This window comes from Sipha flava, unplaced genomic scaffold, assembly GCF_003268045.1.
Source record: "Sipha flava isolate LNK unplaced genomic scaffold, YSA_version1 251_pilon_pilon, whole genome shotgun sequence".
NCBI classification, from domain to species: Eukaryota; Metazoa; Arthropoda; class Insecta; order Hemiptera; family Aphididae; genus Sipha; species Sipha flava.
The window spans coordinates 332762-356852 of record NW_020272903.1 but is presented as its reverse complement, the minus strand read 5'-3'; the positions used below and the strand labels follow the sequence as shown (position 1 = coordinate 356852).

General features: G+C 31.7%; 2 protein-coding genes across 2 annotated transcripts; both read right to left on the bottom strand.

The window, feature by feature from the left end:
- Positions 1-214: 214 nt before the first annotated feature.
- LOC112684539 (maltase A1-like) lies at positions 215-8466 on the bottom strand. Its single transcript, XM_025556102.1, has 10 exons — positions 8188-8466; positions 4721-4900; positions 4495-4652; positions 4222-4350; positions 3877-4115; positions 3577-3775; positions 2676-2931; positions 2403-2595; positions 413-556; positions 215-330 (listed from the first exon to the last, which is right to left on the bottom strand). The coding sequence occupies exons 1-10, from the start codon at positions 8366-8368 to the stop codon at positions 249-251; spliced, it is 1761 nt and encodes a 586-aa protein (XP_025411887.1). The 5' UTR covers positions 8369-8466; the 3' UTR covers positions 215-248.
- Positions 8467-9781: 1315 nt separating this feature from the next.
- On the bottom strand, positions 9782-16502 carry LOC112684537 (maltase A3-like). The gene is made up of 10 exons (XM_025556101.1): positions 16322-16502; positions 13530-13709; positions 13311-13468; positions 13048-13176; positions 12703-12941; positions 12403-12601; positions 11150-11405; positions 10877-11069; positions 10044-10187; positions 9782-9957 (listed from the first exon to the last, which is right to left on the bottom strand). The coding sequence occupies exons 1-10, from the start codon at positions 16500-16502 to the stop codon at positions 9873-9875; spliced, it is 1764 nt and encodes a 587-aa protein (XP_025411886.1). The 3' UTR covers positions 9782-9872.
- Between the last annotated feature and the right edge of the window lie 7589 nt (positions 16503-24091).

Below are 24091 nucleotides of genomic sequence, written 5' to 3'. Positions count from 1 at the left end.
AATATTTAAAAAAAAAAAAACAATGTCCAAGGATTAACAATAATGCTTTAATATAAAATAATATTTCTATCTTATGTATGATTGACGAAAATACAAACATTTATAATAAATTTATAAAAAAAAATGTATTATAGCATGTATTCATTGCTAACACTTAATAATAAGTGCACGTCATATATAACATTGGTTTCTTTTTATTTCTATAATTTATTCATTTTTTTTTTTTTTTTAATTATTTTCACCGATTTTTAGTCTCCATTGATTATTGTTGTCGACAGTACAAGACTTGCTTTTGGTCTTAACGTTATGGAATGAGATTTAAGCAAATTACTGAAAATCGGAAAACATTTATAATTCAGTATTTTTTATGAATATTAAATATTCTTTAACAAATCTTATATTTTTAAATTACCCAGTTACGTATCCTGAGTTGACACTGGAAACTTTGACTTTTAAAATTTCCGGTAGCGTTGGTCTAGCTGCACGTAAGTCAATCACTTCTAGTATACTGCCAAAATTAACGACGACAAAGAATGTCGTATGATCATAAAAACTCCTAAAAACGAATAAGAATTACTAAAATCAAGTATATATATATATGTATACGATATTGTTAAAAACCCCTACATATTATTATAGCATTATAAGTATATTATGTTAGTATAGAATATCAGACATTATTTATTGTATTAGCGTATGTAATACTTCTAAGAACCGATCGCCTAGTGGGGACCGATCATAAGGAATATGCTGATTCAACCCTTTTGGTTGCTAGTTCGGCCCTCAGCTGCGGTGATACCCGATTGAGCACAGTCGTTATCGGCCGACCTTTTTGACGACCCGATTGAGCACGGTAAAAAAAAAATAATATTGTGTACAACGTTGTCAGATTGAAAACTATTAGGCTGGCAACACACTAGCGTTATTTCAACGCGCCGTAATTTTACTGCACGTTTTTTTAAAGTACATTAAAATTAATAGAACACAACACACGAGTGTCGCGCAGTAAAATTATGGCGCGATATTTCGAAAACTATCGCGTGCACCTTGACTTTATCGTGCGTTAAAAATACCGCTATAAAGGCTTATCGTGAGTACTCTGAATTTAAAAATGCTGACAACCTTCTTAAATACTTATTGAATGTTGAAAATATATATTTAGGGAAAAAATTTAAATTTTTACCTTTTTCATGGCAATTGTATAAGTGCTATTTTTTAGTAAAAAAAAAGTATAATTATAACATGTGATTAAAATCCAATAAAAGATTTTTTTATTACAAATAGTTATATTCAAATGTATTTTATTTTGTAATAATAATATGGACGCACCGAGCTCTAAACACTAACAATATAAAAAATGCGAAAAAAATGGTGTCTTGTCGTTTTTCTATTGGAGAGTTATTTCTTTTAGGAAACCTGAGCCGTAAAAATTTTAAATAATGAAATAATCTTTACAAATCTAAAATTGAATTACATAATAATTATAAAAAAATCTTAAATGCACAGTAATACGAAGCACCAAATAATATTCTACGGTACAAAGCGGCAACGTTGCACCCATTTTCGTGCTCAATCGTGTGGTTTTTCGTTCTTTTTGGTTCCTATTGTTTGGTTCCCACCGTGCTCAATTGGGTTACGAAAAAAATCAATCATGCTCAATCGGCTTCCAGCCCTCGGCTCGACGATATCTTTTAGTAATTAAGCAATGTTGTATCAGTTTCAATGGGCAGAACCTCTGTCAAAGCATCAATTCGAATTCAATAACTCAACTTTTGTCAAATAAATAAATATTTGTTCCTTCATACCAGTACCATTATTTTTATTATATTTACATATTATAAAGTTGTGCATTGTTCTCAGAGCGCGCACAACAATATAATTAAGGACCATGAATGTATAAATATTTTATACAGATTTTAATTGTTTTTTAATAAAAAAGTTGTTTAACAAATTACGAAGGTGTTAAAAATAATGAGAAATTGATTTTGATTATTTGCCATTTCGATTATTTAATTTATAAACGAGTAAAATAACTGGCATTTAAAAGATTAATTTAAATTTTAGAGAAAAAAATCTTCATCAGTTTGGTACAATGAAAATATGATATCTTAGAAAAAATGCGATAATCTAGTTTATATTCCTACAGACAAAAACGTGAATAAAATAGCTCCATAACGTAATTTCGTTGACCTCGACTAAGTGATTCTCTTTTTGGTTTTAAAGTGAATTTTATTGATTATATACAACAACATTACTATTAATTTTATAAGGGTGCGTAAAGTATTGAAGAAATTGGAGAACATTATTGTGTAAGAGGTCACAAAACAATTATATTTCCGAAACATAATTAATAATTTTAACGCGAGGAGTAAAAAACCGTGGAGAGCGCATTCATCATATACCTCGAGAAACCGAACACCCATTTCGATAGCACGTATATGTGCAAATCTCCTTTGACAATCGTCGGGCTCTGTCTCAAACGCGATAGCTGTCTGTACGTTCTCAAATGGCTCTTGTGCTTGGACAGCTCCACCATGTTTTCGTGCCAATATTCCGGGTTGACGGGCAGCCAAGTTTCCGTCGCATTAGTGAAACCTGGAACCATTGGAAACGAGTTCAATACTGTAACCGTTTCCCGTAACCGAAAACGGACTCGACCGTGGACTTTGCAGTACCTGCGTTGCGCGAATCGTCCCAGGGGAAAGGGCTGCGCTCGGGGTCTCTGCTGAACTGTGTGTACCGCAGGGGGCCCACGTTCAAACCGGCCGGGTCCACGGTCTGATTCCATCGGACGTACGTGTCGTCGACACCGAGCTCGTCGGCGTAGTACGTGATCGGCGTGCCCGGCAACAGCATTTGCATCATATGCAGACCGTCGACCAACAACGGGTGCGTCCTGGTACCGACCCTGGAGTTGTCGTGGTTCCCGAGCTAACCAACCGGTTAACAACAATTAACGGTTGAGAGTATTTGTTATTATTAAGGCACGGATTTTAATGCCGTAAAAATTACCCTAAATTGCCTTAGAAAAAATGGAATTATGACCTAAGAAATGTAATTAACGACGTAAAAAAATGTATTAAAAATGTGAAAAATTTAATTAATGACGTGAAAAATGTATTAGAAATATGAAAAATGCACTGAACATTTTTATTTATTTGATCAATACTTTTCACAAACATAATCTGTATTATTGTTATCGTCATCGATCATTATCACAATGATAATAATGACATAATAATAAAATAAGTCGATAGTTTGATTAAAGAAAAATATTGGATACTTGAAATATTTTTAATTTTTTCCAAAAATGCTAAATTTTTACAAAATAAAAAAATATTGTCATTAAAATTAGTGAAGAAATCAAAAATGCATTCAATAAATACGTCAAAAAAATGCAAAAAAAAGCAAAATAAAAATTGAATTACATAAATCTACACAACTTGAAGCATATTTTTGCCGAACCAAGCATTGCGTGAGGATTTAAAAATAAAATGCATTTTGCATTAAAACCCGTGTCCTAGTTATTCTACGAAAGAAACGACCACTAACACGATAAACGTGAAGAATACTCACCACCCAATTGGCCCACTTCCCTTCGGGCATGTTCAACATCCACGATTTGATCATGTCGTACACCTGATTCGCGTCGGATTGTTTATTGAACGAGTTGATGAACAAAAAGTTGAACGGGAAATGAGCACCGGGATGGGTCGTGTTGCCGTAGTACAGCATGGTGTAGTTCAGCGGCGAATAGCATTCGACCATGAAGAAGCTGTTACGAACGAAAAGTGTGAACGATTAACACGTGAGCTCCGAATAACATTCGGAAACGCTTTCGGACGCTTCCCGCGGTTCGAGACCGGTAACACGTACTTGGGTGTTTTCTCGGAGATGGAGTACTCCTCGAAGAGTTCCCGCCACAAGTGGACCATTTGGTAAGTTTCCGGTTGGTCGAGCGTGTTCGTATGGATCAGACTGCTGTAATCGGTGTCGTAAGCACCGGGGTAGTTCGATTTCGGTTCGTCCTCTAGGTCTTCTCTCTCGTACAGATAGTTGACGGCGTCAAATCTGAACCCGTCCACGCCACGTCCCAGCCAGTAGAGTATGGTGTTCTAGAGACGTTTTCCCCATTAGACATGTATCATGCTAACCGTTAACGTTTGTAACACCGTGCAAGCTGACGGTCGTGCCGGTATTTTCAATACCGACAGTAATTACCTTGATTTCCTCCACGACCATTGGGTTCCTGTAGTTCAAGTCGGGCTGTTTCACTTGGAACGCGTGATAGTAGTACTGCTGACGTTTTTCGTTCCATTCCCAAGCAGGCCCACTGTTGAACACGCCCAACTGAAAGAGTTGAAAAAGTTGTTATCGTTGTGTTTTTTTTTTTTTTTTTTTTTTACTGATCAAATTGTGCACAGTGATTTTTATATTAAACATCTATTATGAAAACCATAGCTCGTAATTGTAATACACTTTTTCCTTACGCACCCAGTTGTTCGGAGGAATTCTGTTGCCGTCTTTATCGTATTTCGCGTCTTTCCACACGTAATAGTTCGTGTACGGTTCCATTCTGTCGACAGATTTCGTGAACCACGGGTGTTCGTCGCTGGTGTGGTTCGGCACAAAGTCTAATATTACTTTTATCCCTGGGAATCGCAATATATCCAAGTTTTTAACAAGCCCTTCACAACGCACATAATAACACACAACTCACCGTTATTGTGGAATGCATCTCTCAAACGGTCAAAGTCTGCCATCGTGCCGAACAACGGATCGATCATTTTGTAGTTCGATATATCATAACCGAAATCGTCTTGTGGAGATTTAAATATAGGAGATAACCAAATAGCTCCAACGTTGATGCTTTTGAAATAATCAACTTTTTCAGTCACACCTTTGAGAAACATAATAATTAGGAGTATGTTACTTAATTCTAGATATTTTTTTTTTTTATAGCAGACTCCGTTTTCTTTACGAAGAAAAATGAGAAATTACTAAAAAAATTTCACGTTAGTTTTTATTCATTTTATGAATTCGACATGTAGATATTTGACTGCAAGTTGTGAAATTTTGTCGAATCTATATAAAATTTTCATCCCGTATTTATTAATTTACTATATTATTACATGGATATTTCAAAAGTATAACAATTTAATGTTATTAAGGAATTAAAAGAGTTCATGACTCATTTAACTAAAATGTATTGTTTTCAGACGCTTTTCATTAAAAAGATAATCAATATCTTCAAAATATCTTTGAAAATGACATAAGTATCTTTAATTTTTTTTAAAAAAAAGTACAAAACAATATATTTATAATGGAAATTATTATGGCAATCGTTCATTGGAAGGTGGTTCTGACTTATTGTCTTATATTTTTGGAAATTCTTATAGTTAAATATTATGTATTTCAATAATAAATTAAAAAGTAATAACAATACTTATTAATTAATAATCAAATAGTTTAATGAACTATGTTATTTTTTAAAAGGTGAGTTAAATAATATATTATTTATTTTTATTAACTTATTTTTTTTAACATAAATAATATCAAAGGCTTATTTTTTCTTAAACTGTTTAAACAAAATATATAAATAATAAATAACTATTAACGCCAATGAGTTATTATTTTTTTTATTATAAATCAGATAAAAATTAAATATATTTAATCCATTGTAATATTGAAATTGTTTAAATGCTTCCAATGATCCTATTGTTTAAATACTTCCAAAAAATAATTTAAATCGACCAAAACATATTTAACTTGAACGAATAGAATGTATATTAAATAAATATAAAATTTAGTCAAATATACTTTTTAGCTCAATAAAGATTTTCAATGTTACAAGTAAATATAACATTCACTTATCATTAGTGTGCGTAAAAAATCAAACATATATTTCATTAAAGGAAAAAAAAAGAAATCTTGAACAGAACAAAATTTATGTTATAATTTCGAGTTAAAAAAGGTTGCGATATAGCAATTATTACCTAACTATACAAATATTTGAAGAATATTATTTTTTTACTACAAATAAATAGAATTATATAATTTTTAAGATAATTTAACATAATAATTAATAATAATAATCTTTATTGGCCAAGAAGGAAATTACAATAACAAATATAGGATAAATACATAATACAAGTTATATGGCCTATCTCGCCACTGTAGTTAGCCTCTTATCGGTGATGATGGAAAACCAACATAACTAACTGAATATTTTTTTTTATATATTAATTTTTTTTTTTTTTATCGGAATAATTTAGTATATTAATTAAAATATATGAATAAAATGCAATATAAATCGGAAATACAAGGTATAGTTATAATGTTAAGTTTGACTATAATAATTAATAAAAATAAGAAAATAAGGAATAATGATCAGATATAAGTATAAATGGCAATAAAAACGAAAATTCTAATGTAAATTTATTTAATTATAACTATTACTTATAAGTATAAAAACTATAAATTGTAGGTGTTATTTACTAGCCAGTTTTGATCAAATTCTTGTGTTTAGTATATGATATGCAATTAATTATATGAATTAGTACTTTATTTAATAAGTTTAAACCTATATGAGAAAAACATTGGCTTGATTTTAATATTCTAATAATGGTAATATCTAAATTATTTTTTATACGTGTGTTATGATGTCTTTTTTTATGTTTGATTAAATTAAATTTATATGAAAAATACAGAACTTTTCTGAAAAATAGCTGTTTTATAGTGAAAACTTTGAATTCTTTTAATAGGTTAGCAGTGAAATATGATTTTGATTTGTTCATATTTATTTTAATAATACTTTTTTGTGTTATAAAATTTATAAAAATATTATAAATCTATAAAAATATTTAATATTTTATTTTCTGATATAAGAATAGCCGTGTCATCTGCTTATAAAAATAAATTACCGTAAATATTTAGATTGTCTGATGAAGCATCATATATAATATATAAAATGGGCAATAGAATTGTTCCTTGGGGGATTCCAGATGTAATTGAAGTTATATTGCTTAGTGTGTAGTTAATTCTAACTTGTTGGGTTCTATTGTGGAGATATGATTCAAAAAGTTTAAATGTTTTATTAATTATACCAATGAATTTAAGGATGTTTAATAAAAAAATATGCGAAATGTTGTCGAAAGCTTTACTAAAATCTAGGAATGTATCTAATGTTTTAATATTATTATTTAGATTTGAATAAATTTTTATAGATAATTGGGCTAAGGTATCTTCTGTTCCAAGATTATTTCTAAATCCGTTTTGTGATTTGAAAATAATATTGTTTTCTTCTAGATATTGCATAAGTCTTGTTTATGGCTCGCAAAAAAGGTTTTTAAAATGTTAAATATACTAATCGGTTTATAATTGTTGATATTTGATTTGTCACCACTCTTAAGCATTGGAGAAACTACGACACTTTTAAGGGAGTCTGGAATAATACCTTCCAATATTATTAAGTTGAAAATATGAACTAAGAAATATGCAATTGTTTCTTTAATTTTCTTATTACGGTAATTGACAACCCATCTAATCCAGGAGCCGAATCACACCTTTCATATTTGAAATTATATTAATTACTTTTATTGTACGAGTAATTATATTTCTTAAATAGAGAGATTGATTAGGATTATACCGGTCCATTTATTATAACCAAATTTATTATAATCGTTTCTAAACAAAAACATCCTATGCACACTTTTAATAATTGAAGACAAAATTTGTATTTTTTGTCTCAAAGTCGTTACATATTATCTTTGATGTTATGTAATTTAAAAAACTAATTCCAAATATTTCTTCTGGTTTCTAGTGTTCCACATTTGTAAAAATAAAATTATTATTTTTCTAAACATTTTCAAATTTTCGGTAAATATCAAAAAGGAAAATATGCAATGTTTTAGTGCATTTTTATAATTATTATGACAAATATTTTTTTTATACTTTACAATTTATATTTACGTTTATCAATATTTTTGTTTCGAACGGAGGTCTTAAGTTCTAGACAATATGCATATTAGATCATAGAGGTAATTTTATATATTCCTGAAATACTATACTGAACTAAAGTAAAACAGAAAATAAATGTTCATTGCAATTGATCGTAAGATGTTGCTTACGCATTTCATTCCATAATATTACTGATTGCTGAAAACTTATTACTCGTTTTATACGTACCGTTAAGATCTCCGATTCCGTCGCCGTTAGAATCTTTAAATGACCTCACGTAAATCTGATAGATGATGTCCGTTTGCCACCATTCCGGTTTGAAATGCTCGTCGAATCCCTTATAGATGTATTCGGACGATACAAGACTATAGGAGATGAACAACGAGACAAAAACAACGGTCTTTAACATTTTCACATGGATTAAGAACTATCAATATAAAATGTATTGCAGTACAGCTCTAAAACGATACGACAGTTAACCGTCAATAGAATAACAAATCCGAACCAGAGTTGCATATATATGTATGTATATGTAAATTTCAGATATCGAATCGTTAATAATCAATGATTAAACCTCAGCCAAATCAATCATTTTACTAATCCACATAATATAAATTTATTGTATAATATTATTATATCTTTACTGTTCTGTTTGTTCTAAGTTTAATGTCTGTACAGGATTAATACTGGTTTATTCAATATCATTATTGGTGTGGATTACATATACAACGGAACAATCAAAAAGAATTCGGTATACACCTATCTACTTGCTTGTGTTCGTCAGATAGCAATAATTCGTTAACGATTCCAATAATATTATTTCAACTTAATTTTGTTCCTCTCCGCCATAAGTCACGAAATTAAAATATAATATTAAGTGAAAGTTTAACTAACATAATTTATAAATTATGTATACGAACAACAGCTGGTATCGTCAACAATAATGACTTCTTTTACATGCTGTATCACGCTTATTTTACCATCATCAAACATCCTTGTGTCCTAGATCACAGATTGTATAATAAATGTTATAGATATTTTTTTTTAACACAAATATCTATAATATTGTGATAAAAGTACATTTTTTTTATAGTGTACAAACACTTATTTAAAAAGTGAGATGAACCGTATACGGTTATCGGTGTACACTTCAATAGCTTGTTTTCTTTCGCAACTTCTCGGGAAACAAAAATAAACTCTAATAATGACCACACCAGTCGTCTGCCCATGATTTATGATGGATGTATTGTCTATTTACTTAAGTATTGTTTGCAATTTTTCGAATATACTAAATAATGTTAATAAGAGGGATAAGAATAATTAAAACGTTAATACGTGCAGTGTATTAACGATATTATAATATCAAAATTGGGATAACCAAATGCGCAATTAGAGGGCGTAATAGGGTTTTTAGCATCCCTGACTTCAATTTTAGCACTCCTGTTTTTTTTTTCAGATCTATATCATTTATAGTTATTATAGTGAAATACCATTCAATTTTACTTTCAGCAATTTCAGCACCCCAATATTTGGGCTCTAGTTGCATCCATGGGGATAATCATTGAAGAGACAATTATTTGATACAGCGATCAACTGATATCACCTACAATAAAATACGAATATAACATTAAACTGAAATGTGTTTATTTCTGTGGAATATGATATTATATTCTAATTCTCTCCGACGGAATGTTTGCAATTTATGGTAAATTATTAAATTTCACAAAAAAAAAAAAACATCGTTCTGAATGAACGAATGATAACTTTTTACTAAACAAAAAATAAAAACATAAACTTTTGTGAGTTTATGGTAATACTAAAATGTCTATAAAGTAATTTTATATTTTATTCATTTGGTGATTTGATTTTAACAGCGAAAATTTGTCTTAAAAATTCAATCGTTGTTGCATTATTTAAGCGTCCTCATTCATTCTTGATGTAGACAGAACAATACTTGCTTTCGGTCTTAATATTATTTGACTTGATCTCAACAGATTGCTAAAAATATGATCATATTCCATTAACGTTTTCGTGAGATTTGTTTTGATTTTAAATCGGGCTTATGTATAAACCGTGAAACTTACCCAGTTACGTAACCTGAATTGACACTGGAAATTTTTACTTTTAGAATATCCGGTAAGGTCGGTCTAGCCGCCTGTATGTTAATAACTTCTAGTTCACTGCCAAAGTTAATGACGATAAAGAACGTTGGATGATCATAATAACTCCTGGAATAAATTATTATATTATTATATTAGTCGTGTAAATATCAACCCAAATGATATGTAATTTTTTCGAAAACTTTAGTTGTTAATTGTTTTATTTTACCGAATCACTTGTTTATTACAGTTAATTATTGTGTTTAGTTAATCGATACTGATTGCTCGCGAAATAATCTGATATTATCAAAACAGTGACCGAAAAACTATTTCATTTCTGTAAACTATACTACTAAATTATAGTAAAATTTATGATGTCCGAATCGTACACTCCTAACCTTGCTTCCGGAAAAATTAAACTTATTTAACCTACACTTATGCAAAATGTAGTACTGCTAACTTAAATTTTGCAGTTCGATTATTTATAATCAGATACTCGACGCATGCGGATCAAGTAGATTTAATTATCACGATATACATAGGTGAGCAAATCGCTTGTAGTCTATTCGGGTCTTATGACTTCAACGTTATAAACGTATCACCTAAGTTTAAAAATTGATCCGATAAAATCATATTACCGTCGAACGATTACATCAAACAAATCAGATCATCCACTATTAATATGACTGATAAACGCGTTAACAGTGACATACGTTTCCTGAGTATTCTAGTTATTTATTTGTTCACATTAGATTGCGTTGCATTGATTATTGACAAATCGATATTAATGTAGAAGTGTTTAGAAGGTAGAAATGTACCTCGAGAAACCGAACACCCATTTCGATAGCAAGTATACGTGCAAATCTCCTTTGACAATCGTCGGGATCTGTCTCAGACGCGACAGCTGTCTGTACGTTCTCAGGTGGCTCTTGTGCTTGGACAGCTCCACCATGTTCTCGTGCCAATATTCTGGGTTGACGGGCAGCCAAGTTTTCGACGCGTTAGTGAAACCTGGAACCATTGGAAACGAGTTTAATACTGTAACCGTTTCCCGTAATCGAAAACGGACTCGACCGTGAACTTTGCAGTACCTGCGTTGCGCGAATCGTCCCAGGGGAAAGGGCTGCGCGCGGGGTCTCTGCTGAACTGTGTGTACCGGAAGGGGCCCACGTTAACACCGGCCGGGTCCACGGTCTGATTCCATCGGACGTACGTATCCCCGACACCGAGCTCGTCGGCGTAGTACGTGATCGGCGTGCCCGGCAACAGCAATTGCATCATGTGCAGACCGTCGACCAACAACGGGTGCGTCCTGGAACCGACCCTGGAGTTGTCGTGGTTCCCGAGCTAACCAACCGGTGAACAACAATTAACGGTTGAGAGTATTCGTTACCATAATAGAGTACGGATTTTAATTTAAATAAATATTTTTATTCAGTTTTAACATTGAAAAGTTTTTGACGTACGTGTACGTTTAATTTAATTTTGAATAAGCTGATGCTAATTCTATTTTAAATATTTTCAAATGTTTTACAAATAAATATACGTAATCTGTATTGTTGTAGAATTTCCGTTTTTATTTTAGTATTTTACGTTTGACGAAAAAAAAAATATTTTTAAAAGCGCCAAGTCGTATACTAACATTTAAATATATGTATCCAAATTAAACCCTGTCCCCCGAACTTATTATGCCTCAGTGGGATACGTGGCTATCAGCTGTTTTAAATTATTCGAAAATCTTTGAAAAAATTAAAGGAATTGGAACGAGAATGAAAAAAAGTTCACGGAGAAATTGGAGTTTTACTAATTCAAAATTACAAAATATATTAGGAAAAAACCCAGGATTTTACGCTGAAATTTCGATATGGGATATACTATTACACAAAATTCCAAAAAACAATTTAGAAATAGAATACTAAAATAATTAATGTGTATGAAATATGCACCTGTCTCTCCCGTTGATATGGAGAGATCATCTAGCCGTTATTAAGTAATAAAAAGATCGGATCACCGTAATTTTAAATTCTAAAATCTCAAATTATACGTTATTTCTAACTCTTTGTCCCACGAAGACTATTTGGATGATTCAGAATAAAAATGTTTAATTTGTATTATGTATAATTTATAAATTATAGTGAATTCTTTCTTGTTTTCAATTAAATATTTCAATATTATAAATAAATATATATAAATATATATATATATATTTATATATATATTTTACAAATGTGTGTTTAAATATTTTTAATTTTGTACTAAGCTAACATTCGTTCCCCAGGTATTATCATTTGCGAGCCGTCCAAACAAAACGAGCTCCAACACGATAAACGTGAAGACTACTCACCACCCAATTGGCCCACTTCCCTTCGGGCATGTTCAACATCCACGATTTGACCACGTCGAACACGTGTTGTGCGTCGGACTCTCGGTTGAACGAGCTGATGAGGAAAAAGTTGAACGGGAAATGAGCACCGGGATGGGTCGTGTTGCCGTAGTACAGCATGGTGTAGTTCAGCGGCGAATAGCATTCGACCATGAAGAAGCTTTTGCGAACGAAAAGTGTGAACGATTAACACGTGAGCTCCGAATAACATTCGGAAACGCTTTCGGACGCTTCCCGCGGTTCGAGACCGGTAACACGTACTTGGGTATTTTCTCGTACATCGAATACTCGTCCACCGTTTGCCTCCACGAGTAGACCATTTGGTACGTTTCCGGTTGATCGAGCGTGTACGTATGGATCAGACTTCCGTAATCGGTGTCGTACACACCGGGATAGTTGGATTTCGGTTCGTCCTCCAGTCCTTCGCTCTCGTACAGGAAGTTGACGGCGTCGAATCTGAACCCGTCCACACCCCGTCCCAGCCAGAAGAGTATCGTGTTCTAGACAGTTAGGCATGTGTTAGTACAACTATTGGCGTTCGCGGTATTGCGAACGCTAAAGCGCCGGTGTTTTCGGTACCGACAATATTAATAAGGTAATTATTACCTTGATTTCCTCCACGACCATTGGGTTCCTGTAGTTCAAGTCGGGCTGTTTCACTTGGAACGCGTGATAGTAGTACTGCTGTCGGATTTCGTTCCATTCCCATGCCGAACCTTTGTTGAACACGCTCAGCTGTAATAATCGGTTATTTTATTTTTTTTTTTATATTCAATTTCGGAATAAACTAATTTTCATCCGTCGACAACACGACACTACACCGTAAAACACGAACACGGAACGTACTCCATTTGATGTCCGTTACTCACCCAGTTGTTCGGAGGAATTGGGTTGCCGTCTTTATCGTATTTCGCGTCTTTCCACACGTAATAGTTCGTGTACGGTTCTATTCTTTGAACGGATTTGTTGAACCACGGGTGTTCGTCGCTGGTGTGGTTCGGCACAAAGTCCATTATTACTTTTATCCCTGAGAATCGCAATAAATCAATGTTTTTAACAAGCCCTTCTTGCGAACGTTGGTTACTCACCGTTTTTGTGGAATGTATCTCTCAAACGATCAAAGTCCGCCATGGTACCGAATAACGGATCGATCATCTTGTAGTTCGATATGTCATAGCCAAAATCATCTTGTGGAGAAGTATATATTGGCGATAACCAAATGGCACCGACGTTTATGCTTTTGAAGTAATCAACTTTTTCAGTGACACCTTCCGAAAAGAATAACATTAATCAATTTCAATACTTAGGCTTAATATATACGAATAATGAATATGCAAATATTCGGATTAATTCGTTATATTCTATATTTTGGAAAAATATTTTTCTAAAATTTTATTATTTTCAAGTTTTTGTCTAAGAATTAAGCATAAAGATTTTTGAATGTTTATTGAAACATGTAGCACTAATATTTTTATTCACGGTAAACGTTTTATATGCTGCATATTCGTTAGTGTTTCTATTTTTTTTAATCACTTTTTTTTCTTTGCGACTGCGTGCCAAATACATATTTATATAACTTTTTTTTACATTGAATTTTATCTAAAGACATTTAGGTAATAACAAAACAAAATATTTTTAGGTTACGATTTATCACATTAGTTTTTAAAAATAATTTATCTGAGTCTTTTAATATTCTATACTAGCTGTATTTATTTGGGCGGGACCATTTTCTCTAAAAATGAATATGAAAATTCCTTTTTATTCCACAAATAAATATCATTTTCAAACAAACGTATTTTTTAATGTTCATTTATTTGAACATTTTGAAAATAAAACTATAAATGATACTAGTTTCTAGTGATGTGTCGTTACTGTTGTAATATTACGGCACAAATATTTTGATCTGCAACTTGCACTTTCTCTGTATATTATATTAGCTTTGAAATTTCTATGGATATTGGCTTATTCAGTATAAAATAATAATCAATCGTTCACACTTACCTCTATTATACTAAATAAAATCAACTAAGTAAAAATTAAACTAAGTTATGTTGATTAGTGCTGTATAGTATTATAATACACAGTGTAATCGTTATTGTGAACCACTTTATACGTTGGAACCTATAAAATACTAATGAATTGTAAATAAGATAAAAATTACCATTTTTTACTGGAGCTCATTGCTATATTTATAATGTTATCGACTATCGTTTTCAGCAGTAGCATACACAGGATTTTAGTTAGGTTAGGGTAAATATAAAAACTATAAGCCAAAAACTGAAAAAAAAAATTGTTTGTATGTTTGTAAGCATAGTTCTAAATTTTAGGGGGTGAGGGTTAAAACACTAATAGAACCTAATCCTTACGTAAGATACTAGTTTTCAGTTCAGCTTATAAATATAATTGTATGTTAAAATAATTTTAAATTAACATTTTATTAAAATGTTATTAAAATTAAATAAAGGTAGGTAATCTTGTGTGTTTATAAATTATTAGTTCAAATTTATTTGAAAATGGATGTAAAAAAGTATACACAATATGTAAATTAACTGGAAAGTCAGTAGTTATTACTCCTAATATAATGTAGATATTGAAGTTACGTTTTTTTTAAACATAATATGTGACTATAGCCCATCTTTTACCAAGATTAAAAAAAATCTAAAATTCAAATTTTTTTTTTTAAAATAATTTTGAAAATCACCACTTTGTAGAATTACTAAAAGTTACTTAGGGAAAAAAAATTGAAATCCATTGAATTTTGAATGAATGAGAGCATTTTATGTTTTCAAAAATTACAACAAATTGTAAAATTGTATGGTTTTTAAACTCTTCAATAGATAACTATTGGGCCCCCACACGAGTTCTCTCAGTGGGGCCCAGTATTCATATGTATGTATATATGTATGAAATAAATAAATAACTAAAAATATGATATTAGATAATGAAGTACACACAACTTATTAATATTTTTTGTAATATTTTTATTTTTGCTGATTTTTTTGAGTTCTCATTCATTCAAAGTTCAACCAATTTCAATTTTTTTTTCTCTGAATAATTTATAAGTAATTCTACAAAGTGGCTATTTTCGAAATTTTTCAAAAAATTTTTTGCGGTTTTGAATTTTTAATTTTTTTAAACCACGGAAAAAGATTGGCTATAAGTTACATATTATGTAAAAAAAACGGAATTTCAATATCTGCATTATATTAGGAATAATAACTACTTTCCAATTAATTAACATATTGTATATATATATACGTATTATATATATTATGGTGACTGATAATTGGAGGAAAATAAATAATTAATAAATGCATCTATAATAATTAGAGGAAAATGGGATGGATCTTTATTTGGAGAAAAATGGAAGTGATGCAAAATAGACAGCGGAGGAAAATCTCATTTTTTTCAGGAAAATACCTCCAGCCATTTGAGTTCCCGTTTCAAACAAAATAATTTGTTTATATAATATTAATAAAACTCAATATTTATTACACATCATGTTGTTTATCATCTCATATATATTTTTATTGAAGTCGTTTTTTCCGATGATGCTACCAATCATTATTAACATACTGATATTAATTATACGCTGAATATGTGAAATATTTTCTTTAAATTTATAAAATTATATATGTTATCAATATTATATAAAATTGAGAATGTTCGTATTGCTATATAAAAAAAAATTATAGTGAACAATTTTTTAGTTAATAAAAATGTATTAATTTTTATTTTTATTTTTTTCAAGCTCTCCGATAACTTTAATTAGATAACGCTGTATGTATCTATACAATTTTGAGTTTTTATATGTAGCAAGTTATAAAATATCATTGTTTAAGTGTAAAATAATATTAATATTTTAACGTTTAATACATACCATTAAGATCTCCAACTCCATCGCCATTAGTGTCTTTGAAAGACCTCACGTAAACTTGGTAGATGATATCGGTTTGCCACCATTCAGGATGGAAGTTCTCATCGTAACCTTTGAATATGTACTCGGATGATACAAAAGTATGGGCGATTAACAATGAAACAAAAACAATTATTTTCAACATTTTTAAAACAAATTCAAAACTATTTCTATTGTATATGTATATGTATAATATATATATATATATGTTACGACGGCGAACCGTCTCCAACGTACAATGTATAATATTAATGACAGTTCTGTTAAAATATGGGCTTTTTTAACTCTAAGTTGGTCCGTATTATCTAATCAAAAATTATTTTCCAAACATATCAAAGCCAAATATCGTTATGTAGGTAATATTAAATATTTTTATTTTCCTATTTTATTACTACATAATAACCATTGGATTATTCAAAACCAACACTAGAGATAATATGTACCTATTAAAGCAATAAAATCAATTTTTGAAGTTTTAATAAGATGATGTGTTTCAATAGTGGAGGAATGCACAAATTACAGAGCGAAATAATTACCATTTTATCGTTTAAATTAATCACATATATTACATATAATAATACTGATGATTAGTCATCGTTTGTGTAGTATATATTTATAATACATAGATTGCAAGTATGAGTAAAGAATACATTTTGGTAAATGTTTATTATTTTTGAAGTTAAAATTATTCCATATAAAATCGAAAATATTACCTAATCCAATTTAATTTATCTTTATTATACCAAAAAAATTGTACAGTAATAAACTTCTAGTTTTCCGTTTTATGGGTGTTTTCGGTTAAAATTAGATCAGTCAATATGAAAAATGGTTTACTGTTCATATTTCTATATATTTGGGCGATGTATAGAGTTTATATTAAATATGCATTGCTCTTGAGCACGAACATTTTAGAAAATCATACAAATAATAGCGCTATAGGAATCGTTGTATTTTCCATCAACTGTATCGTACCTATTTGAATAGGTAGTTGTAAATATATTGTATTCAATTTTTTATTTCTATTATATAATGGATCAAAATTAGGATACATTTGAGCTATTCCACTCTTCAATATTATTTTAAAATAAAATTAAGGACTTTGAAAAATATAACTTTTAATAATATAAAATTCTAATAAATGAGTGTTATTAATGTTGGTAACTCAAAGCTTAAAAAATTACAAACAGTATTTATTTTATAATTTCACTCTAAATTAAAAAAAAAATGCTATGTCTACTTATGAACGATATACTTTAAAATTTCAACAAACTAACCTGCAGAATCTTCTATAATATTTTGGATGGCACCATACTTTAAAAAAAAATTTCCCAAAAAGGAATTAGTTCTATAAAATTATAACTAAATCAGTTTTATATTTTATCCTCCATTGAGAATGACGAAGTATTGAAGTTTAAATGAATTCAGATTTGTTTAATAAAACAATTTTAATACAACAGTTATGTTTTAAAGGACAATAAGATAATAAGTAAGATTTGTATATTTTAATAATGTTTTAATCTAGAATTGAAATTAAGCAATTACTTTGTATTAAGTTACTGTTACGCTACAATTTATTAATTATATATTATAATTATGTATTAGTATACATATTATTAATCATATACTTAATACATATATAACTACATATAATACAAACTCGATTTATATAGATAAATAAACATACATAATAAATATAAATTAGTTATTAGGATATTGAAGAATATGATAAAATATTCTCGATACGAAACTAATTAATAGATTTATTTTCTTTTTACGATTAATGTTTTCTTTTACACTCCATAGAATAACCCAGCTACAAATATTGAATAACATATATTAACATTATCTTAACATATTTAACCTAAAGTAATCGACGCCCGAAAACTTGTTGTTCAAAATTTCTCGAGGATTTTAAAGCTGCTATCAATCCATTAATTGTTTTATCAACAAAAGTTTTAAAACAACTGCTTCCGTCTTCAAAACATTATATTTAAACTCGTATTCTCCATTAATCCACCAACTTCACTTCTCATTTCTGTTTAACATCCCTCCATTTTTATTATTATTGCTATTACTATTATTACAATAATATCTAAACACTGTTAAAGTTATCTCATTTATCGCCGACCCATTTGTAAACATAGATCTTTATTGCATATTTTTGCAACTAGTAATTTGATAATATCATAAACCTACTGATATATTATTATCACTGTATCGTATAACATTTTATAAAATTTACGATTTGGATTATTGAATTAGATATTATATTATATAATATTGAATTATCACTTGAATTAAGTACATTTTGCCGAAAACGTGTTCTTCGGTACTTTAAACACACTAACTAACCCTAATTTTTAACACACACAAATGCCAATCAAGTTGAAGTGGACATGGTTTTTCGAGACGTATAAGCGTGATGTTAATGCTCGATGTTACAATGATATTAATTATGTTATACCCTCAAACCGCGTGATAATGACGTATTAATATTACGTGTAAGAGCAACCACGATAAAAGACGCGCGTCAATGGCAATTATATAACAATATTAACTTACATCGAGTCTCAAATATAGATATTATTTCCTCACCATCCCTCCGGTGTGTGCAACCAGCGGTGTAGACCACTAGCAGTGAATAATAAAAAAAATCAAATTAAAAATTAAAAAACTCAAACCGGCGTTAACCACCGCGTAATATCATACGTATGTACAGCGTGGTACGTATACATAATTTTATATGTACATAGGTGTACCTTGTGTGTGTGTGTGTGAGTGTGTGTTTTTGGAGTATTCTATTCGTTTTGCCTTTGAACCGGCTCGTTCCCGTTGCTCCCAGTGTGGTCTCTCGTGCACAAAACAAACCTCCCATCGCGTATCGCAGTAGGTCTAACTGACTTTTTGTCGAATAAACAAAAAAACAAAAAAAAAAAAAAAACAACAAAAAGAGCAACCATTTCCATTGATCAACGAGAATGGACCCGATTTTCTGTCAATTATTATTCATATTATCCAATCGCTGTCGTTACGGCGTATTACTACAGAGGACCACCGACCGTTAGCCACAATTTTTTATTATTATTATTTTTATTATTACTTCATTCCCCGTTCGACATCCGGATGACGTTTTAGCCGTAAAGTCTAACTGCAATCATTACTCAAACATCGCATTATAATATAATGCATGTGTATTATTGTGTACTACGTGAACCGTCGCCGCTTCACTCGTGGACTAAATACGCTCGTCCATTGATCGCAAACAAATGTACGTGCGTATAATATGTATTCATTGTAATATAACGCACTGCGCGTTTGTCGATAAGTACATTTCGTTAGTGAATTCTGTTTGACGTGCACAATAATGTACGGGTGGTAGATTTTGGTGATTCGCATTAAATGTATGTAACATTATGTGTTTCAATGTTAATATATTAGAAGAGAATAAATTCAACTGCCCCGGTGGCGATGAGTATACAAGGTGCTCGCTTACGATCTTGTTTTTTAAATTTTTGACGAACACGAGTAGAAATGAGATTGAATTTTTCGTCAAATCCAAATACGGGAGTGGAAACTTGAAAATTTTATTAGAAATAATTGTGAAATGCGGGATTAGAATAAAATCCATTATCTTATAATACCCGTCAATCTCGATTAATAAATCGATATCATCTTATATATAAATTAATATCATCTTTTACATATTCTTATATTTTCTGGTTCTGTTTTGAGATGTATAAAATTAGCTAATTTTAAAAAAATTACATTAAAATGCCATTAAGATACTCATTGATCATTAAAAAAAAATATATATAGATAAAACATGCTGTTTTTTGCAATAAATCAATATATCACATAAATGTATGAAATTTTGAAATACGTAATATATATTTCATATTATATATATATTTTAACAAATGTGTTAAACGATGAATCCCTAAATATAGACACAGTCTTCTCCATTTTTTTTTGACATCGAAGTGTTTATCTTGTTAAATATTTAAGACTTAATATGAATACAAATTGATTTCGTTAACTGTTTTTTAGAATCAAAAAATAAAACAATAGATAGGTTCAGCTATGTTAAAAGGGTTAAATAATGAACATAGAAAATAATAGATTTGAAATATTGATAGTTAAAGCAAAAAAAACCGCTACATCTTTAAGTATACCTGTACAATTAGAAAAAAAAACGTTCAAGGATTTTTGGACGATAAGTCAACAAGTCTCCAAACGAAACGAAAAACACTTGTATTAAAAACCAAACAAGAACTAAAAAGAGAATTTTATTGAATAACTCACACTAATTTCAGTTAGAGGTATTGAAAAAGTAGTATTAGAGTTTGGGTTTTTAATGGGAAATAAATCGTCTAAAATGAAATCGGAAGATGTGTGTAAATTGTCAAATGACACTTGGCTATGAAATTCTCAATGGAACTGATTTATATTCAGGATAAAAATGTGTTAAATATCAAATTAATAACTTGATGGATAATTTTAAATCAGCTACTCCTTTTGAGCTACTTAAATATAATCAAGATTATTCTTTAAAAGCTACTTATCCTAATAGTGAAATAGCACTCGGAATTTTTTTAACGATGCCGGTGACAAGTGCAACGTGCGAAAGAAATTTCAATAAATTGAAATTAATTAAACGCTAAGATCTACAAAGGGAATAATGCCTATCGAACGTGAATTGGCCTAAAAAATCAACTTTGAAAGTGTAACTAATGAATTCGCGACAAAAAAAGCTTGAAAAGTAAAATGTTTAAAGTTTATAAAATCACTATTTCTATGATATGTTATAGTAGGTTCGAAAATGTTTTTTTTATTCATAATCAATACTATTATCATTTATAATTATACAAGCTTGTATTAACAAATAAAATGATTATGGGATATATGCATAAAATGTTTTTGGAAGCGAGGGTAAAAATATTTAAAAGCGTAGATTTATTAAACAGCCTCTATTCATCCAATTACAACTGACGAAACACGTATCGACGTACGTATACACGGAACACGCACGAGCGGCCGCGACGTAGTAAGTCCTTAATGATGCGACCGATCGGAGGGCGAACGGAGATCTACGATCGATAGTGTACAATGCATGTCGAATTATCGGTAATTGTTCTCGTCACTTCTGATGATGATACGTCCGAGGAGAGTAGTAATTCAGAGAGAGAGAGAGAGAGAGGGAGATAGGAAGGTATGAAAAAGAAACGCAAACACACTGGTGTCCCTGCGGCCCACGGGGGACAGGGTTTCGATTTCAATGGGTCGCTAATGAAAACCGTGCACGAAAACACGAACGCATTGAACACGGGACGTGGAACACGCGGTGCACGCGCGCTGTTGTGCGTTGAGCACCGATCGTCGAGCGAGATCTAATTGACCGCGTCACCGGCGGATAGCCAGAAAAGCACGTTCCGCGCACCTCTCGTGCCGGGTTAGGTCCGCAAGTGTGGTCGAAACCGCAATGTTTGCCGACCACTCGTAAAGGACGGCGGCGGCGCAAACAAATCGGATTACCGATAACGGAACGCGCGGCGGATTACCGCTGGAAAGTGTCGCGTACGCGTAACGGTCACGCCCGCGCGGGCGCGCAGTAGGTATCGTCGTGACGGCGTGTCCCTGTCGCGCGTTTGCCATTCGTCCGGTACCCACTCGTGCGGCGACGACTGCGCACCCCGACCTACGGGTTAAACCTTGCCGGTGACCGACCGCTGAACCCTTTCCCCTAGCCCTCATAACCCCTTCCGATCGTTCGTCGGAGTAGCGAACACTTCCGAAACGGCGATGCTTCGAAACTTACACGCGAGTCCGGAAAAGGTTTTAAAAACATCTGGACCAACGAAAGGCTTATTGTTCGTTTGAAAATCATTTCAACATTGATCCGGAAAACATTGAAACTTGTTTACGTTTAGGGAGGTCGTCGAACTTCGATTCGATAATTATTTATGAAACACGATTTCAACATCAGTCGAACTCCGCAAACCTTGTTGGGTTTTATTCAAATTTATCTAAAGAAGATTTTCCAAACGTCCGGCAGTCAAGACATCATACACAAACATATTCGATTCAACATGTACTCGTATTTGCGAGCAAGAAATTTTTAACTACGAAAATCAATAAAATCAAAACTAAGTCTTGGCATAACAAATTAACATCTCCTTTCTTCGGGTAAATTCATGCGAAATTAGAACCAAATATGGATGTTCTCTATGAACGAAAAACGGTCAACACTTGCATTAAAAAATATGTATATATATTTTTATACTTAAAAGTTAGGTAATAACCAAAACAATCTTAGACAATATTGGTGCGTTGGAATCGCGATTAGCGAAAGTCGCACTCGACGTGTAACAGAACGTGCTTCAGGTTTTAATCTCGATCGTTGACTTATGTTTTAAGAGGATGTTTCAATAGAACGTGTTGATAACATGGATATTAAAACAAAATGGCCAACCATCACCGATCAATGCAATCCACGCTGCTGTCAAACGTTAAAGGAAGAATATTATCTGTGTTAGTTTTTTACTACATTTTAAGCGGCTTAAATGTTAATCCTTTACAACATAGGTACTCATAACTCGCTTGAAAGTTAATACATCTTAGAGAAAATCGACGTTGATGTTTTTCGAGTTTGATAATCAGTCAGTTCACTGTGATAATATTAAGGCTAACTACGGAACACCAGTTTTGCTGAACGCAGATTTGCTATTCGTAGCAAGACGGTGACAGCACGTGCGGACGCGACATCCGCTTAAGACTGTATAGTATGTTTCGTACTGTTACGTGCGTACCACACTCATACCCTCCATCATCATCCTCGTACGTGACCTACCCATGTAGCTATACATTTTTCGACCCCCGTACAGATGATAAATATATTTTATTATGTTGTATACGCAATGACATGTAGAGTACAATAATATTACTATTATTATTATAACATTTGTGACCTACGCACGAGATTAAAGACGGTTACGTATTGCCCGTGTTGTATTATTACATTATGTACACGGATGTGTTACAGATAGTTTACAAATGATTTATTCGAAATTTAATGGAAGCGCAGAATACGTCCATTATACCGGAGCGCCGGAAGTCCTGCGCGCGGGATATTTCGGACAATAGTTGCGCATAATATGTACGGGAGTCGTTCTTATGTACACGAAGAGTTTCTATACGTTTCCAAAAGGATTCCCCACGGAGCAATGGTGTGCATACCAGTTTGCGCACCGCACCGGACTCGAACGAAATTCCAACGACACATTATCCATACGCCCACGCGGAGGATTACTAATTCCCATTGCTTTATCCCGTTCCAGTCCTGTGCGGGTCCGGACGCGCAGGGGCCCGTTTTGCACAATATCTCCTCAATACAAATAACGCGTTTTTAAAAGATCCATGAGGTGGTACGAGGTGGATTTCAATGGCGTGGAAAATGGTCGCGTTTGATAAACGTATATTATTGTATGTGTTTTTGAAATCGGTAGGTCACGCACAATGTTAACAGGTAATATATCTTACGGCATAATACACTTGTAGCGGTGTGTAAAGTATATTATGTTATCGTTGTTCGGCGGGCAAAGAATAGGTTCGAATAGCAACGAACAGCAGACGACGGGGGTAGGCAACATTTTACCGATGAAACTAATAAAATGTTTATTTCGAAATGATCGACTACTACATAATCCAACAAACGCTTATCAGTAGAGCCCTGATTTA

Excerpts from the sequence above, each read along its gene's own strand:
- LOC112684539 (XM_025556102.1), bottom strand. The coding sequence starts at position 8,368 with ATGTTAAAGACCGTTGTTTTTGTCTCGTTGTTCATCTCCTATAGTCTT. Across the intron at positions 4,116-4,221 it reads TGGTCGTGGAGGAAATCAAG|AACACCATACTCTACTGGCT; the intron begins GTAATTACTGTC and ends AAACGTCTCTAG. Across the intron at positions 3,776-3,876 it reads ATCTCCGAGAAAACACCCAA|CTTCTTCATGGTCGAATGCT; the intron begins GTACGTGTTACC and ends CGTTCGTAACAG.
- LOC112684537 (XM_025556101.1), bottom strand. The coding sequence starts at position 16,502 with ATGTTGAAAATAATTGTTTTTGTTTCATTGTTAATCGCCCATACTTTT. Across the intron at positions 13,710-16,321 it reads TGGAGTTGGAGATCTTAATG|GTGTCACTGAAAAAGTTGAT; the intron begins GTATGTATTAAA and ends TCTTTTCGGAAG. Across the intron at positions 13,469-13,529 it reads AGATACATTCCACAAAAACG|GGATAAAAGTAATAATGGAC; the intron begins GTGAGTAACCAA and ends TGCGATTCTCAG.